We start from the raw sequence: 18,167 nt of genomic DNA on the forward strand, positions 1-18,167 counted from the left end.
TAGCTGAGAAGACATCCCTGTAGGTGCTCTGCTGTCTCTCTCCACATAATCTGACAAGGGACTAAACTAGTTACCACTAGCAAGGACGATAACGTTTATCTGGGGTGCGGGTGGGGTGGCAAGTTTCTCCCCTGTGGTGTCATTAATCGGGCATGTGTGTACTACTGCTCACAGGAGGAACTAAAATAATTTTTGCCACACTGTTGGGGGCTACATATTTTTTAAAAACAAAACAAGATAGTCTATTAAAGCTACATTCTGGATGTGAGCCAACCTTGATAAAACATGACGCTGTTTTCCAGATCCTCCCCTCCTCACTAGCTCTTATGCCTACTGCTTGAGTGGGGAAATCCTTGTGTGCAGTGATGTGTATCTTATTAGCATGAGAAACTAAGGATTGGGGGAAACATATTGTGTGTTATTTTAGTTATAACACTGCCACCTTCCTCTTCTTCTCTTGACTGGCAACAGGGGCCACCTGGCTGCATGAGTCTGAATGACACACATGTGGGTAAATGCATTTCCACACCAGGCCTTTTCTCTGATAGTAACACCATTTGCTCACTCAGTTCCTGAGAATGCAGATGATGATTGTCCCAAACCATTTCCATAGCTGGCATTCCTGGCTCTTGTTTCCAGCAATCCTGGTTTTCCCAGCTGCTGTTTTCCATTGACTTTTGACACCCTCTTGTCGCACAGGGGCTTTGCAATCATTTTGAGGTCTGAACTGATGAGGTGCCGTTGTCTCACCTGGCATAGATTTATGTGAGTGCCAGTTTCCACACATCCACTAATTAATAGGAGAAAGGTAGAGGGGCCCCCCTAAATGAAATCCACATTACCCTAACCCTAACCCCTACCCCTTTTAGCCAAATAATACCCACCTCCTAAATCTGTAGGTAAAACGTCTGCCGCCAAGGGTAGGAAGGATGGAATCTCCCTCCCTGCTATAATGCATGCACTGCCACACATCAGAGCTTAAGGAGCAGGGCTCCTGAATGAGGAAGTGTTGAGTCCCCACCATCACTTTTTTTTCTTTTTAAAAACTGAGCACAGGCTTCAAGGCATCATGTGCTACAGATGATCACATGCACAATGAAACCAGGGCAGTGATAGAGGCTTGAATTTTGTTTCCTCTGCAGAAGCCTAGTTCTGTTCAGAACCTCTTCAGATCCACGTTCAGAATCATGTATCTACATAGAAGGAAGACTTCCTTCCTTCAACGTCTGGCTTCAGCCTTCCCTCTGTTCTGCTGGTGGACTGTGGCATGAAGTGAAAGGTCTTCCCTCGTGTGTCCGGCTTCTTTCTCACCTTCCTTTTTTCCTGGCCTGGTGCTTCAGAGGCCTTCTCCAGCTTCTTCTTCTCATTGGGGGATGAAGGGGGTGGATCAACCGTGATCTGGGGGATGGTAAATGTATGGGTGCGGCTTCCAGGATCCTCCTCGTCGTTCTGTGTGTACTCCAGCTGCTGTGCATCAAAGATGGCCTTTGAGCCAGACAGCCGAAGTTCTGGGCTGTAATGGAAGTCAGGCCGAGATGCTCGCAGCTTCTTCAGTTGGGCTCTGCATTCACGTTCCAGATCACGGTCTGAGATGGGCACGTCATGTACCTGCCAGATACGAGGAAAGCTTTTAGGATCTGAGGCCTCAAACCTGTAACTTGGGATTTGGGGCCTGCTGCCTAAGGAAAGGGGGCTCCCAAGAAGGCAATCTGGAATGGCTGTCATAATGTTAGGAATCTATCAGATAGAAAGTGAGGAAGGGAGAAGCAGAAGAATATCAGCCAATAAACAGAAAGCTTGTTGGATAGAGGCTACCCAGTCTGAGACAGCAGAGCCAAGCAGATCGGGCAGCTGACACGTGTGTGTGTGTGTGTGTGTGTGTGTGTGTGTGTGTGTTTGTACAGAGACTAGTGGTTGTGAGCAGAGCTCCTTGAGGCAATGCGTTCAGCTGGTATTGGCCCCAAGAAAGCTTGGCTGGGGAAAGGTTCTTTTCAGGCGGCCCTTTTTCCATTGTTCTGTTGTTTTTATAGGTAACCATACACATATAAATAAAATTTGGGAGCATGGCAAACACATTCACAAGCATATGTGTTGGCTTGGCCAAGGCTCACTGTCATAGGATCACAGAGTTGGAAGGGGACTCAGAAGGTGTGAGCGTTTAAGCTACAGGGCAATTGTCCCATGTACTATGCAGTTAAGGGGTGCCTAGATGAAAGTTTAACTGAAGCTTGACAATTATCTCCTCCCCATGATCACCTCACTGGGGCTGCCAATTTTCTTAATCTCCTCTTGCTCCTAGGCGGGACCTGCAGTCATTAACAGGTGGACACACTTCTTCATGTCTTCCAACTCTACAATTCAATGATTCTATGTCAAATAAGCTTTGCCTGCTTATTTTTGCACATCGTGATTCTGTGAAAGGCATAAGAGCAGGTTTTCCGGCAATCCTAACACACACAGAGGGAGCCTGCTGTATCTGATGCAGACAGAAACAAGAAAGGGAGCTGCAGGTAATTTAAATGTAGGGCAGGGATAAGGAACATGTGGCTCTCCTGCTGTTGCTGGAAAACAGCTCTCATCACCCCTGGCCATTGGCCATGTTGGAGTCTAACAACATCTGAAGGGCCACAGGTTCCCCACCCCAGATGTAGGATGATCTCCTGTTGCTGCTGATGGCAATTCAGTAGACTCTGGGTAAAAGTCCCAGGAAGAGGAGCAGCTCCAGTGGTTTCTACCTCAGCCATGAATGTGTCTTCTTGCAGGTGGTGAGCTGGGATACTGCGCAGCTTCTCCAGGGTCTCCACCACCCCTGCACAGTCACGTAGTTTCTCTGAGGAGCCCAGGGCCAAGCGGATCAACAGCACCCCCACACGAAACAGCACCTTGATCCCTGCAGAAGAAAAACCGGGGCAGAGTTTAGGGCACTCAGATATGGTCAGAGACTCCCTTGTTTCCCTTGCCAGGCTACTTGTTCATCTGTCTCAGAATTGTCTCTTCTTCTTGGCAGAGTCTTGGCTAGAGAACACCTTCCACATCACCAGCTAAGCTAGAGGTGGGACCTTTGGTGTAACGCATAGCTTAGAGGTATACAATCCGCCTTGTACACACAGGGTCCCAAGTTCAATCCCTGGCATCTCCAGGTAGGGCTGGGGAGAGACATCTGTGTGAAACCCTGAAGAGCCATTGCCAGCCATTGTAGGCAATATTGAGTTCGATGGACGAATGACCTGACTCAGTAGAAGGCAGGTTCCTATGTTTCTATGTTCCAAAACAAACACTCCTCACCTAGGCCTCTGCCAACTCTAACCACTCCATTGAGGCCTTGCGATGTTTCACCCACAGATTCTCTCCTCCACCACCCTTTGAATAGGCCCACAGTTCCTTAAGTTCATGACAGCCACTCACCCTCACTGAGAAAGGCATCCCACACCCTCAGCACTGTGGGGAAGGGCAGAGTGCGGGTAAAGAGGCACAGAAACCACTCTGGTATGTAAAGCAGAGGGCCCACGCCATGCTTCTGCAAGTGCTTAAGTGCCTTGGGGCACACCCGGCGCAGAAGGGCAACAAACACTTCGCTGTCCAGCAACAGCGCTTCCTGCAGGAGAAGGGAGAGAAAATGTTGTGGTTGAATATATGGTTGGTCACATGTTCTCAGATACTGTCCAGGAGGACTTCATCCTGTCTTAACCCACAAACTCCACCTTTCGCTTCTTTCAAAATGAATGGCTCTTTCTAATTTGCCAGAAACTGTTTCTGGAGTCTATGTTGCCCATTTTATCTGGCAGAACTCTTGCACCTTAGCAGCTGTGGGACAGGCCAAAAAGCAACTGCTGAAGATTCCCTCACAGTCATCGCTGTTGAAAGCTGTAGTTCTTGAATCCCTGTCTTTTATTCAGCTATTCAAACGTGCAAAAGCCATATCTTCAAAATGGTGGTGGCCCTACTAGTACTTGAGATGGAGGCCCTACAAATCATACCTTTCTCTCCCCCCCCCACCAAGTCAGCCCACATCCACAATAATCCTAGATCAATCTTCCCCAACCTAGTGTTCTTCAGATGTTGCTGGACTCCTCACAAGTGGCCATGTTGGATGGCGCTGGTAGTCCAACAGCACCTCCACCCTCCCCCAAATTATCTGACCACCGCTCTCAGAAGATAAATTTAGGGGTTTCTACACAGCTCTGCCCTCAGTGGGAAATGTCCCTGACTCAGCGTCACAACTGCCCACTTCCTGTTCCCCCAGGGAGGACACTCCTCCTTTCCCCAGTCTATTACCATCTTGGGGCTGTAGTAGCCAGGCAGGTAGCAGTCGCAGATCTGTACCAGGCACCAGAAGGCTTGCTGGAAAGGATAAGTAGGCTGAATTAGTGAAACTTTCAGGCAAATGGGAACTGCCGGGGGGGGGGGGGAGAGGCAGGAGGGAAGGGAAAGGAGTGTGATGGGAAGAATGAGAGAAATGATGCTAATAAAGAAGAGGAAGGAATCATGACATCAATAGGAACAAAGGGCATCCCTTCCAAGTGCCATGGAAAAAACCAGACATCCCATTCTTTTTGTGCAATATCTTGGTGGCCATTTTGGGTGTTGTGATCTTGCACACTCTCACGCTGCACTCCCCCCCCCAGGTGCTTTTTTTGGGGTGAGAGCATGCCCTAGAAGACGCACAAACTCGGTTTGGGGTCAGAAAGTATGTGTAACTTGGCATGAGACTCACCTCTGGAGGCATGTGCATGAGCAGCAGAGCACCCAGCGGTCCCTGGGCCTGACAGTAACCCTCCTGGGGCCGATACACAGTGTAGGCTTTCAGCAGTTGCAGGAGCCCTTGCTGCCTGGAAGGGAACAGAGGCTTAGAGAGAAGCCTGGAATTCATAGGCACAGCCTTACATTTATTAGTTACACCCATCCAATCCAGCCAGAAAAAGCAAACCTGCTCCCCTCTCCTGTTGTCCTACATTAGACCACAGGCCAGATTCAATGAACTGGTCCTGTTAGTGGAAGCCCGTGCAAGGACTTCCAGTAGCACAGCAGTGCTTTCTCACCTCCACTCTCCCCAAATCTGCTCTGGAAGGTTGGGGGAACCCCTAGAACAGATTTAGGAGGTACACGGTGTAGGAGGGGGGAAATCACTTGCACTGATGAGACACATTACACAGCCCTCCTTTGGATGCAGCCCTATGTGTACAAACTGCTTTAGACATTTGAATATCAAATAGCTTATAAATACTGCCAGTAAATAAATGAATAAACAGAGTCAGCTGCCTTGGAATTGGGCATCCTAAAGAATGTCATTTAGAAACAAGCAACCCACAATTGCCAGCTCTCATGCTTGCAGAGGAGAGGGGGGAAGGAGGAAAATGAGAAAACAAATGCAGCGTTAAGCGTCTCTTCCAAGTGGTCAGTGAAATAGTACAACTCATGGCTTGACCTCATTTCACGTATACACAAACAGCTTTTGAAGCTACCCCGTTCATCCGCCTCATCAATGTTCCTTTCTTCCTGCTCTATTTTCTCCTTGTTTTTCATGGTTTTTAAAAGTGGTTCCCCCCACTCCTCTCCTTCCGCCGCGGCTACTATTCTTTTGTCCCCCTGCCCACCTATTATCACACTTGATGCCCTTTTCTCCCCCGACACCTTTGTTTTCTAATCTCTTCCATCCCAATCCTTGCTAGATCATTCCAAATTGTTTGCCTGAAATAATTATGCAAAGGAAATAAGTGTATGCATATATAGCTGATGTTCTGTGTGCAGAATCTGGATTACTGATTTGTTTATTATAGCCCCAGGGCATGCACACTGTCTGTTTGGCAGAGTTCTGGCTGTGGTCTGGCAATGCAGGAAGAGTGTTTCGGCTCACTGGTCTACAAAGGGTGGGTGAGTCAGGTCCCACTACTGAGTTCCAGCCTGAACACAAAAAGAAATGGGTTCCCAAATGCATGTCTGGGTTAAAGGTGGGTCCCAGGTCTGAAAAAACTATTTTGGATGACTCCTTATATTCCTCCACAGCAGCTGGCTCCTTCTGCTGTCACAACGGTCAGACTAGACAATTACTGGGCTAGATGGGGCAAAGAATCTGACTTAGGCTAAACCAGTTTTCTATGCCAGCAGCATCAGAGAAAAATAAGAACCCAGTCTTGGTACATTAAAGGTAAAGGGATCCCTGAATATTAGGTCCAGTTACAGACGATTCTGGGGTTGCAGCGCTCATCTCGCTTTACTGGCCGAGGGAGCCGGCGTACAACTTCCAGGTCATGTGGCCAGCATGACTAAGCCGCTTCTGGCGAACTAGAGCAGCGCGGAAACGCCGTTTACCTTCCCGCCAGAGCAGTACCTATTTATCTACTTGCACTTTGACGTGCTTTCGAACTGCTAGGTTGGCAGGAGCAGGGACCGAGCAACGGGAGCTCACCCCGTCGCGGGGATTCAAACCCTTCTGATCGGCAAAGCCCTAGGCTCTGTGGTTTAGACCACAGCGCCACCTGCATCCATAACATTAGATAGTACTAAAATGATAATGATGAAACAAGGTAGCTAAAATGACAAGAGGAAACAAAAAACAAAGAGGAAACAAAAAATAAAATAAAATAAAATGAAGTTTGAACTATGTATGGGTTGAACTATGTCAACTGTGTGTATACTGAAAAAGGCCTAGGAATAAAGGCTCTTTGGCTCCCCCTAGAGGAAATGAAACAAAAAGAGAAGCAGGGCTCCTTTGGGTTGGTTATTATAGCATCATAAGGTCCCCTTGTTCCAAGCGGAAATCACAACCTGTACAGTACTTCATAGAAAGCTTCAGTCTGTTTCAGAAGACAATGAAACAGGGCTTCCCATGTGCAACCTCCCCCCTGCCTCTGATCACATGCCAATATATCCAAAAGGAAACAAGTTCATGGTACCTGTGAGGAGGAGAGGGAAAGAGATAAAGAGCACACTATGCTAGCACAGATAGCAGTGCAGTACAGATTAGGTACTCCGAGGCTGAAATCCTATTTTGACTCAGTGAAGCTTGCTTCTGCATAGACATGTATAGGATTGCACTGTTAGCCTGCCAGGGAATCTGTGGCCATCCAGATGTTGTTTGACTTTCAAAACTCACCAGCCCCAGCCAGCATGGCCTAGGGTCAAGGGTCATATAGTGGGAGTTGTTGCCCAACAACATCTGAAGGGCATCAGTTTCCCTGCCCCTCAGCGACAGGGTGCAAGTATTTAACTGTGGCTGAAATAATTATACTCTAATGATCTAATAATTTTGATATTTGTTTTGTTCGTGTTCTGTCTTCAAAGTTTCTGGGAGATTCAAATTGCACTGGATGTGCTCTCGAGTGCAATCCACCTTCCCCGGATGCCTACAGGTAAATAAATGTCCATTACGAACATCAGGACTGCCTTGCTGCCAATTCATGTCCATCTCCTCCAGCCTTCTGTCTCTGCCGCAGGTCTGCCAGACACCCCTGAAAACTCGCAAGCATGGTGACGATTCCCTCTTGTGTGCCTCCATTAATATTAATGGTGTAAGAGTGTGTCTTTTGCAGCCACGTTTAGAAAGGCAATACAGATACAATTTGCTGCTTTGTCTCTGGAGGGAACGTATGCAACTTGGATGCTGTTGGCAAGGCCTTCCAGGTTGTGATCTCATGGACAAAGTTCTCATTCAGAAGACTGTGCGTAAAGCATGCTCCACCCACAGGTTTGCTTTTCTTCATGAGACTCGCCTGTACCTCATGGCATATGCTAGAACATCAGGCTTGGAAATTTGCGTATTTCACTTCCCTGCTATCAAAGCTACGGAAATGAAGTTGTAATAGGAATACAGGAATCACATCAGGCTGCTTGCCCATCTAGCCCAGTATTGTCCACTTTGACAGGCAGCAGTTCTCCTGGTTCTCAAGCAAATATCTTTTCCATCACCTGCTACCTAATGCTTTTTAACTGGAGATGCCAAGGGTTGAACCAGAGACCTGCTGCATACTCTGCCGCTGAGCTATGGTTCCTTCCTCAAACACGGAGATTGTGGGCAATAGTTGCATGTGTGCACAAGGATGACCACTAAGTACAAAGGGGTTCCTCCTCCCTCTGCCCCCTGCCATCTCCAGATCTGCTCTGAAGGGTTGGAGCAGGCATCCCCAAACTGCGGCCCTCCAGATGTTTTGGCCTACAACTCCCATGATCCCTAGCTAACAGGACCAGTGGTCAGGGAAGATGGGAATTGTAGTCCAAAACATCTGGAGGGCCGAAGTTTGGGGATGCCTGGGTTGGAGGAAGCCCTAGAACAGATTTAGGGAGTACGCAGAGGGACCAAAGGGGTAAGAATGTCCCATTGCACAAGGAGAAATTCACTTGAGTGTTACATTGAATACAACCCCATGTCTGCACCTAGGCAACTGGAGAATGGTAGAGTACACCCGTTCAAGAATTCTGTTTAAATATAAAAGGAAAAGGAACACCAAAACTGTTTTATTGTGGGAATGAGTATCAGAAGCCCATTTACTAGTATTTGTCCAGTTTTGTTTTCAATTAAAGTTTGGATGTGTGCTCCCCTGTTCAAGTTCTACAGCAAGATTCCATGAAACCTCCACATTAAATGAAGAAGCACAGCCAGCCTAGCCTTCTTTCACTTTCATATGGCTTACAGAAGAAGCGTGTTTACATTTTATTTTAAAAGTATTTCTTACGCTGCATTCAGGAAACTTGACTTGCTGAAAGACCCTCCATTCAACTCCATATCTTTTAAACCCTATGGTAGTCTATCCAGAAATTACTCTGCCTCTCCTGTTCACATTATTAGCCCTTCACTTACCCAGGCCCTTCAGGGGACAGAAACATCTCATGGAAAGGGAACTGGCGATGAATGTCCTTTTTGATGGTCTCCACCCATTGAGGATCACCGGGTATCTCCTGCAGCTCCTACAACAACATACTACTTTCAGAATGGCCTGGATAGGTTACAGGTAGGTAGCCGTGTTGGTCTGTTGTAGTTGAAACAAAATTTAAAAAATCCTTCCAGTAGCACCTTAGAGACCAACTAAGTTTGTTATTGGTATGAGCTTTTGTGTGCATGAAGAAGTGTGCACACAAAAGCTCATACCAATGACAAACTTAGTTGGTGTCTAAGGTGCTACTGGAAGGAATTTTTTTATCTGGATAGAAGGGTTAATAGATTCGGGAGAGATCACACACACACACACACACACACAGAGCGAGAGAGAGAGAGAGAGAGAGATGCTGAAGACACAGACTATTCCTAAAGGAAGTATATATTGTTCCAACTTTTTTAGCTGCAAACAGACCTAGATAACTTTTGTTGTTGTTTCAATCTACATTTTACCAAAATTGCTGGGCTTTTCATCTGCTGCTGTTTTAGTTTTGTAATTGGATTGTTTTGGATGTATTTAAACATTGTTTCAGATTGTTTTTCCATAGATTGTTTGTGCAAGCTTGAGAAAGCTTTGCCCTGAAAGGCAGTATATGAGTTGATTAAACAAGTGGAAACATGCAAAGGAACAAACAATGGCAAGGTCAAGGTTTCCTTCCAGTCACCAGATGATAATGTAAAATATCCAAATCAGCAATCTCAGCCAGGAAGAACAAGGTGATGGGTTGCCCAACGAATAATGAAATGAAACGAGGGTTTACAGGATGAGGACATGGAAGAAGAGGATGAGGAAGTGAGTAATGGCAGAAACTGCAGCAAGCAGAGACATACAGGAATGTAAGATCGCAAGTACAGCTGCACGAGATATGGCCTCACCTGGTACTTTCCGGGGTTCCTCGTCATTTTGGCTTGTCCTCCACACAGCAGAGGCCAACAGCGGACACGTAAGGATGAAGGGATCCCTTTCCGGCATAGCAGCTTTACCTGAGCCAACAGACCTCATCAGCAAAACAGTGGTCCTGTACAATGCTCCATCAGAAGGTGGACCCAAATGCAGGCTCACCATAGAGCCAGTCAAGGCTGGGGCCAGAGATAGCTGGCAGGTATCCATCTTGTTTCCCATGCCTTTTAACATCTACACAAAACCTCTGAATGTTGGTCAAATGCAGATTTAGGGCAAGGTGTCATCAGTATGTGGTTGATGATGATGCCCAGCTCTGTTTCTCCTTTACATTTCATTTTGTTGAGGCTGCAGAAATGCTAGATTGGCGTCTGGGACCAGTAATGGACTGGATTCATTTATTTTGAGAGTATATAGTGGATTCATTTATTTTGAGAGTATATATTGTCATTTCATACAACGTATACCATGGTAGTGTACAACAATAGAGACAATAAAATATAAACCACAATGAAAACAGCAAAATAAATAAATAAATAAATAATAATGCACATGTTAGGAAATCTATAAACTAAAATTCAGTCCCCATGACAAGATGGAGGTACTGTTGTTTATCAATCAGAGGAGGTGGTGTTCAACCTGGTCCGAAAGGGGTTGCACTCTTTCCCTAAACAGGAATGGTTAACCTATGGTCCTCCAGATGTTGCTAGACTACAACTTCCACCAAGCTTGAACCATAATTCTGCCATGATCTCTTCTTACTGTGCTAGTATTTGGAGGAAGATCAGGGAGGGTGGATTTAAGAATGCTGGTGAATACACTTTCTAGGAGAGGAGCAGGTCTCCAAAAATGTGGCGCAAATTCTCATTGTGTAGGCAGAATACGGGCTGTTGTTCTTTGTCTATGAGTCAGTGAGAGAAACTCCTTGTGAAGGTTATTTTGTGATCCTAATGGGACTCACCAAATGCTCCATTTAAAGAGAGCAATACCACCAATAAAGCAAATTATCTCCAATTTCCTCTTACCTTCCTGTAACGTCGGGCCATGGATTTCTCCCAATGATTTGTCATCTCCAGCCACTTGGTCTCACGGTGCCGGATGAGCTCAACTGTGAGCTGCCCTAGGCTATATGTGGGAGAGACAAGAACAAGGCTGAGGACATCTTCTTCCCTCACTTACTGGCCACTTTCTTTTTTAACGCATCCATCATGTCTCATTAGATTCACCTAGCCGATCTTACAGTGTTTAATTTCTTGAGGACTGCTTATAATTTTTTTTAGTGTGTTTTAAAATTATTTGCAACTCATCTAGAGGCTGGTATGTATTAGGCAACAAACGAATCAAATAATACTAATGTAAAAATGAGGCAAGTTATCATTCCTTCAGATCCACCTCAGAACCACTTCCCTTTGAGGTGCAAATGCAAAAATGGCCACTACTACAGGGAGCTACTTCAGAAAAAGCACGCTCCCTCATTGCCACCCACAGAGACAGGCCTGGGATGTTGATGGTCTTGGGTTCTGGGCAGCTTCCTATGGATTTAGCGGACCTGAGTGATATAAGACCTTAAAAGTAAAAAAAAAACCAACATTTTAATTGGGCCTGGAAACAAATCAGCAGCTAACATAGTTATGTCAGAACCAGTGCTATATATTCACATCTTCTTGTCCCAGTTACGGATCTAGCCACCATGTTCTGCGCTATTTGTGATTTCTAAACAGTCAAAGGCAGCCCCGTGCACTTCAGGTCTGTGGGATCTACTTTGGGTTTTTCCCTTAGAATCCTGAGGCCCATCAGCTGGAACTTGGTGCCAAATAATGACTCAGGCAGGCAGGCATATGCTAAGAATTAAGAAGCAACTTCACATGTCCCTTTGCACAAAAATCTTTTCCTGTTTCCTTCCCCTGCTTTTCCTTTTCAGCAGCCTAATCAGAAAGGAGAAAGCTTTTCTGTTGTTGCCAGCTGTTGCTGATCTACTGCAGATTAGCCAGAGATCTACAGTACCAGTTGATCCCGATCTACTTTCTGCCCTCTCGGTTTAAGTTTTAACTGTAATTAGTAAGCAAATACAGAGCAGCCCTAAACAAATGGCGTAATGAGCAAGTAAACACTGATTAAATCTTAAAATATGGTTGCGGGGGTTGGCTACTTGGTTTCTCCCCCACCCCTCTAGAGAAATATTCAATTTTGTAGATCCAGAGACATAGCATGGCTCCTTACAGTCAGGTTTTTATGTGTCATGTTCCTTGAGTGACAGAGAAATGCACTGAAAATTGTGGAATGAAAAATAATTAACAGGAAGACATGTTAGCATTCTGCAAGCAAATCAGGATGAAGCATCAATGTCACAGAAAGAATGTTAAATAAAGGCTGAATATTATCTAACTCCCACGTCAGCTTTGTGCAGGCAAATCAGGATGAATGTTCAATAAATAGATGGTCAGGAGCAGCCTTTTAATAAATTTGACTTTCATGCTCTCTTTCCCAGGAAGAAAATTGTACATTGGCCAGGAAGAAGGGAAAAACTTTTTATCTTTAACAGGAAAGTTTCAGCATCTCACTAAACTCGTTTTCTATGATCCTTGGGGGAAGTTATGAAAGCTAAAGTTGTACAGTATTAAGTTGCATCGAGACTGATGCAGATTTGCAGTGTAGAAGTAGAAGTGTAGAAGTAGATTTGCAGGGCTTCTGAATCTCCTGTGCAGTATGCCCTGCACACAGGGAAGCTGAAGAAACCTTGTTGTTAACCACTGTAACCACCCCTGTTGCCATGGAGCACAAGTTGTCATGGACACAGTGAGAGGATGTGGCCACGAATGATTGCTATAACAGGAAGTGTTAGTTCATAGGTAGGCAGAGACATTTTCCTATGGAGGCTTCTCCTTCTACCTTACAGTAAATCTTAACATTTGGTCCATTGCTCATTGTAACCCAGTCTTTATAGCCCTGTTAGAAGTTGGACTTCAAGCCATCTAGAGAATCTATCTAGTATTAATATGCATACATGAGTAATATTGCAGAGAGCTCCCGAGACGACTTTGCATTGCATTGTTTCGTTTATTTATCACACTTGTACGCCATGTAATCATTTACATATCTAAGTGGTGTACCTAAAAGGAAACCACAGAAAATGGGACAAACATTAAAGGGTGAGCTATGTAGAAGGGTTCTGGTTTGCCAGAAGCGGCTTTGTCGTGCTGGACACATGACCTGGAAGCTGTATGCCGGCTCCCTCGGCCAATAACACGAGATGAGCACCGCAACCCCAGAGTTGGTCACGACTGGACCTAATGGTCAGGGGTCCCTTTACCTTTACCTTTATGTAGAAGGGAGGGAGGGAGGTGGTCAATCTGTTTCCACCAAGACTTGATCTCCTCACTCTACAAATGAAGCCTATGGACTGCATCCCCTTTAACCTCTTAGAACCCCTCATTTCAAATTATACCATCCCAATTAACAGCACCTGCCAACCTCACCTATTCCAGCCATTTTCCCACTGCAAATAACTGTAATCAAATAAAGATGGGGCTTTGATGGTGATTTAAGGAAGGCAACAGACCAGGCAGAAAAAAGGGCATGTTTCTATATGACTGCAAACAAACTATATATTGAAAGCACATTCTTTCCCTCAAAGAATTCTGAGCAGTATAGTTTACCCTTCACAGTCACAATTCCCAGGACCCCTAAACTATCTACAGTGCCCACAATTCTTTAGTTTTCCAATCATCCCCTGGGGTTTTCCTATTAAGCATTGGGCCTATGAAGAATTCAACCTTGAATAGTTAACTAATAAGACCTTATCAATTTCACGACAAGAGGGGAGTTTTGCAAGAAATGAGATTCCAGATTGCCTCTAGATTGCCATTAGAGTATACCTGAAGCAGGTACATCTCCAGTCTGCAGCAGTTTGTATAGTTTCACCAAGGAAGGTGAAAATAACACACAGAATGCTGAATAAAGTTTGAAAAAAATTATTTGGGGTGATACAGGATCATATAATACTTTGAATATGTTGGGCTATGACCAATGTCTGCAGCAGAGATCCAGGAGGATCATATGTAATTATATAACAAGAAAAATGCATTAAAAAATAACTACCGTAGATAATGAGACAAATTGATGACACCAATTGTACAATTGGCCAATACGTTATTCATGTAAATATGCTGAACTGTAGAAGTGTTAACAGGTATCAAATTTTGAATCTGTGATAATTATGTTTCCCAAGGCAAGGTGATAGCCACTATCCTCCTCCAGGAAATGAGATATACATATGGAAACAGGCCTCCATGTTCCCAGTTAACAAAGATGCAGATGAGAAGAGCACCTCTGTCACAATGGTTAGGGAAGCCCCATTGATCTGACTGGATGCATTTTTGCTATTTCTATGGACCGCTTGAGCTGAGCCAAGATTTCTGTCCTCCTACATCAGGGACAGGAAGCTTACAGCTGGAATCCAACCCTAACCATTGGCACTGCTGGTTGGGGCTAATAGGATTGGAGTCAACAGCATCTGGAGGGCCACATGTTCCTACATAATAAACCTGGGACCACACTATAGGTTTATTGTGTTTTTAATATTTTGTTGGGAGCTGCCCAGGGCGGCTTGGGCAACCTAATCAGATGGTGGCTTATTATTATTATTGTTATTGTCGTCATCTATTGTGTGTTGTGAATTTCTTTCTGTAGAAAAGGGAAGGAAGAGTGGAAAGATGAAACCCATTCCTAGTCTCCCAAATAGCCACAATTCACTTAAATTAAATATGGGAGTGGGTCACATTCCCTGATCCATTCTTCTTCTTCTTCTTCTTTTTCATTTCACAGTTATCAATATGTGTTTTAGAGCTACCTAAACAAAACTGGAAACAATAATTATATGTTTCTTCCCCTTGGTTTAAAATCACATTTCTTGCTAATGAAATTAAGGATTATTTTTCTGGGATCTATGGATCCAGATGAGAATGAGAGTATCCTTCAGAAGGATGATGCTCATCACATTCCAGAAACCTGTGCCTGCCTTTACAAAATGGACCAGCAAGCAAGGATCTGGAAGTGATAATACTGGGACATAATGTGTCCCACTATCTTGAAAACTGCTACCATGCAGAGATATTCAATGTCATTTTCCCAAAAGTGCTGCTTCACCCTCTCCCAAAGCTTCACCCCCCTTCTTCCCGTGGTCTTTGCAACAGAAGGCCTGCCTTACCCATTCTGGAGGCTGCTGCCCCCGATGAAGCCATAGCGATCAGCTTGGCGATATGGAGGCATCCCATTCAGCTCGGAGTCGGAGCCCAGGGAGCTGGCATCATCGTTCAGGGATAAATCAAAGGCACCTGGCAATTCAGCCGCAGCTTGGCTCACATCAAGGAGCTCTTCAGAAAGAGTGAGGTCCGACATCCTTCTGTCCGAGAACAGCACCCTTACCTCAGGCTGGTTGCTACTGCGTCATTGACTTCACATCTAAATAATGAGAAACACGGAGCTGCATCTATGATTGGGCCCCTTCTCGGTACTCCTGTGACTCTAGTTCCCCACAAAGCTCTGTAAGCTATTTCCTCCCACAACCATTTCCTGATGCAACTGACAGCACCCGGAGCTCTGCAAAGTGAACAGGGCAAAGGGGGCAGGGAGAGAGAGAAATGTGGGGAGCTGAAAATATGTGGGAAGCTAAACACTAGACAGCTCCCTACAGAGAGACTTGGAAGGTAGCTAACACCCCCAGCGAATGGCCTTACCTTCTTTCACTTGCTCTCTATGTATAGACATAGCCTTACTCCAAGTCAGGCTGTTGGCCATGTTACTTAACACACTCTAAACTGACTGGCAACTGAGTTCAATGTGTCTATCCACCTCCGTGGAGCCCTAAACAGAGCTGCCAAGGATTGAACCTGGGATCTTTTGCATGCAAAGCAGAAGCGATGCCACTCAGCTATGGCTGTTCCCACTCAGAGGCGTAGCAAGGCCAGGTGGTACCCGGTGCGGATTTTTTTTGTCAACCCCCCCCCCCCCCGACGGCTCTGGCGAAAAGTGAAAAACATGAATTTCAAAAAAAACACCCTAGAGCTTTCAGAACAAAACCGACTTCAGATATGAAATCACCATTGAATGAACATATAAGAACAGTTGAAAAATCTCATGCAACAGAAAAAAAAGTTCCCCAGTGGAGTGGGGGGCGCCGAGTGTCACCCCCCCTCCAGGGTGGCACCCGGGGCAACCCGCCCCCATCGCCCCCTTGCTATGCCACTGTCCCCACTGAGCTATAGTTTGAAAAATCCAGGTGTAGCCAGGAGCTTCTTCCTCTGTCAGTATGCATGTCTTGCAATACCATCTGCTAGGGGATATCCTTATTATTTTATCTACCTATTCATTGGTACTTTCATAGCCCAGTTTATCCAAGCATATATTAAGTAGGTTAAGTTGGGCATGTGTCTGTGTGATGATTGATTCAAACCCACTTGTGAGCTTCACTGCTAAGTGGGGTTCTCAGCCTGGGTTTTCCCAATCCTAGGTCTGGCACTGTAGTGACTATACCACTATGTTTAAAACTGTGCGGTTAAAGTGAATACCTATATATGCAGTGGTGGCTGATGCTCATTGAGACTGGTAGGGCAGAAGGCTGCGAGCCCAACAGTAGGTAGAGCCAGAGTCAATGCTAGGCGGAGCTAATTGAACCTAGTTTTGCTCCCATATTCATTCCAGCTGAGTTCTAGAAGAGCAACACTGATGCTAAGGAAAAGGAAGCTGACAGATATTCCTACCCTCCCTGGGCTGGGTCTAAGTAGGCAGGTAGGCTGAGGGCAGACTGAGGTTGCTGAGGTTGCACCCAAAAGGATCAGCTTCCACTGAATTTATGACAAAACCACTGGCAGGTATACAAAATGGACCCAGTGGGGCACGTGAAAGAATCCAGCTGGTCTGGATCATTTAGAGATCAGTCAGAAACAAGTTTGTGCTACTCCTGCCTTAGCTGAAATCACTCAGCCAAACGAATGAGACTGAAATCTCTGGGGAAAGCTGTGTTTACAGACATAGTTCCCAGTGGTGTGCGTGTGGCGTCATGATTTGGAAAGTCACTGGCCTGAGTCACTGACTGCATAAACAACCACCCAGCGCAACATTATTGGCTAGAAGATGCTGAAAACAATAGCTTCAAGTTCTCTGACCAAGCCTCCCTCACCCCACCCAGGAACTAGATTAGCAAAAGAGTTCTTCTTCCATACCAGGGCTAGTCAAGGTGGTGCCCTCCAGATGTTGTTAGACTACAACTCCCATCAGGCCGTCAACATAGCCAGTGGTCAAGAATGATGGGAGCTGGGAGTCCAGCATCTGGAAACCACCGGAGTTCTGTCCTGTTTAGTGCTACAGCCGCATAGGCACTGCTTTTTAGGAGCTATGATTTCCCTGTAATACTTACTGAATCTGGGGCTTATATATTTCAACTGGACTTGGAAAAGCCCTCCTATGCCAGGTTCACACATTTCCAAATGGAAGGCAGTTATCTATAGGCACATGTAGATCAAAGGATCACAAATTTGGGTGTTTTGTCCCCATGCTGCATACATCATAGCTATTCAATCTAGTGAATACAGAAAATGAAAAAGGTATAAATGTCACATCATGTGCACATAAACGGCTAAACAAATAAATGCCTCCCATGTGCTAATTTTGTAATCTGTGAAGCAGCAGCCTGGCCTATACTCAAGGAAATCTATGAAGAAGTATCAGACTCAGGTTTGCCCTCCTCTCTTGACATAGCAACCTATGCTATTGCTCCAGCTACTTTCTGTTCCTCAGAATTGGGGAAACTACAACCTGGAATTGGAACGGAAATTTCCACTCTAGCAGATTCTCATGAAAAGCAGCTGGAGAGAGCCAAAATGCAAAGCCCCGATTTGTACTTTAGCGGGTTGGTTTATATCCTACTGTAGTGGTGCACCACATCAATGTTGGGTCTCTGGACTCCAATCCTCAGAAAACAGGGACACTATACTCTACATCAGTAGAATGTCCCTATTTTCTGAGGAATGTTGGAGGGTTAATCTTCCTATCTGTAAAATGGGGGATGGCGACTGACCTCACTAGTTAGTCGTGGAAGTGAACACGTTAAAGCGTTGCACATGTTTTCTTTTACATAGATATAGGTATCCTCTTGGAAATAAGTACTTTGGGAAGCTCAGCGTTCCGGGCCCTTGGGACGCCGTTTCCTCAGCCGCCTTAGGGAAGGCTCTGGGGCTGGAACCGAGAAAGACCGCCGCTTCCCTCTTTGTGGGGAGAGGCCACGGCCCGCGCAGTCGCAGCTCGCTGGCTCCGGGGCGCGCGCTGATCCCTCCAGCCTGTAGGTGGTGGTGGCGGCGAGGGCGGCCGCCAGGGCCTGTGCGCTCGCGTCTGCCCTTCCTG

The 18,167-nt window shown here is 45.7% G+C and overlaps 1 protein-coding gene across 3 annotated transcripts; it reads right to left on the reverse strand.

Moving 5' to 3' along the window:
- Positions 1-203: 203 nt before the first annotated feature.
- On the reverse strand, positions 204-18,122 carry TBC1D10C (TBC1 domain family member 10C). 3 transcript variants are annotated; one of them, XM_035125730.3, is made up of 11 exons: positions 17,934-18,055; positions 17,185-17,346; positions 14,977-15,230; positions 10,796-10,895; positions 9,746-9,853; positions 8,795-8,901; positions 4,715-4,829; positions 4,276-4,341; positions 3,406-3,595; positions 2,736-2,890; positions 204-1,608 (listed from the first exon to the last, which is right to left on the reverse strand). In XM_035125730.3, the coding sequence occupies exons 3-11, from the start codon at positions 15,165-15,167 to the stop codon at positions 1,186-1,188; spliced, it is 1,455 nt and encodes a 484-aa protein (XP_034981621.1). In that variant the 5' UTR covers positions 15,168-15,230; positions 17,185-17,346; positions 17,934-18,055; the 3' UTR covers positions 204-1,185. The 3 variants fall into 3 exon arrangements, with proteins under 3 accessions (XP_034981621.1, XP_034981639.1, XP_088519781.1); XM_035125748.3 differs by lacking the exon at positions 17,185-17,346 and having other exon boundaries at positions 17,934-18,122; XM_088663655.1 differs by lacking the exon at positions 17,185-17,346 and having other exon boundaries at positions 1,024-1,608; positions 17,845-18,122.
- Positions 18,123-18,167: the final 45 nt, after the last annotated feature.

The sequence above is a fragment of the Zootoca vivipara genome, chromosome 1 (genome assembly GCF_965207765.1).
Source record: "Zootoca vivipara chromosome 1, rZooViv2.hap1.1, whole genome shotgun sequence".
Classification (NCBI taxonomy): domain Eukaryota; kingdom Metazoa; phylum Chordata; class Lepidosauria; order Squamata; family Lacertidae; genus Zootoca; species Zootoca vivipara.

Coding starts and splice junctions, on each gene's coding strand:
- TBC1D10C (XM_035125748.3), bottom strand. CDS start 15,167: ATGTCGGACCTCACTCTTTCTGAAGAGCTCCTTGATGTGAGCCAAGCT. Junction 9,854..10,795: donor TGGCCCGACGTTACAGGAAG/GTAAGAGGAAAT, acceptor CTGTTGGCTCAG/GTAAAGCTGCTATGCCGGAA. Junction 4,830..8,794: donor CTGTCCCCTGAAGGGCCTGG/GTAAGTGAAGGG, acceptor GTTCCCTTCCAG/GCAGCAAGGGCTCCTGCAAC.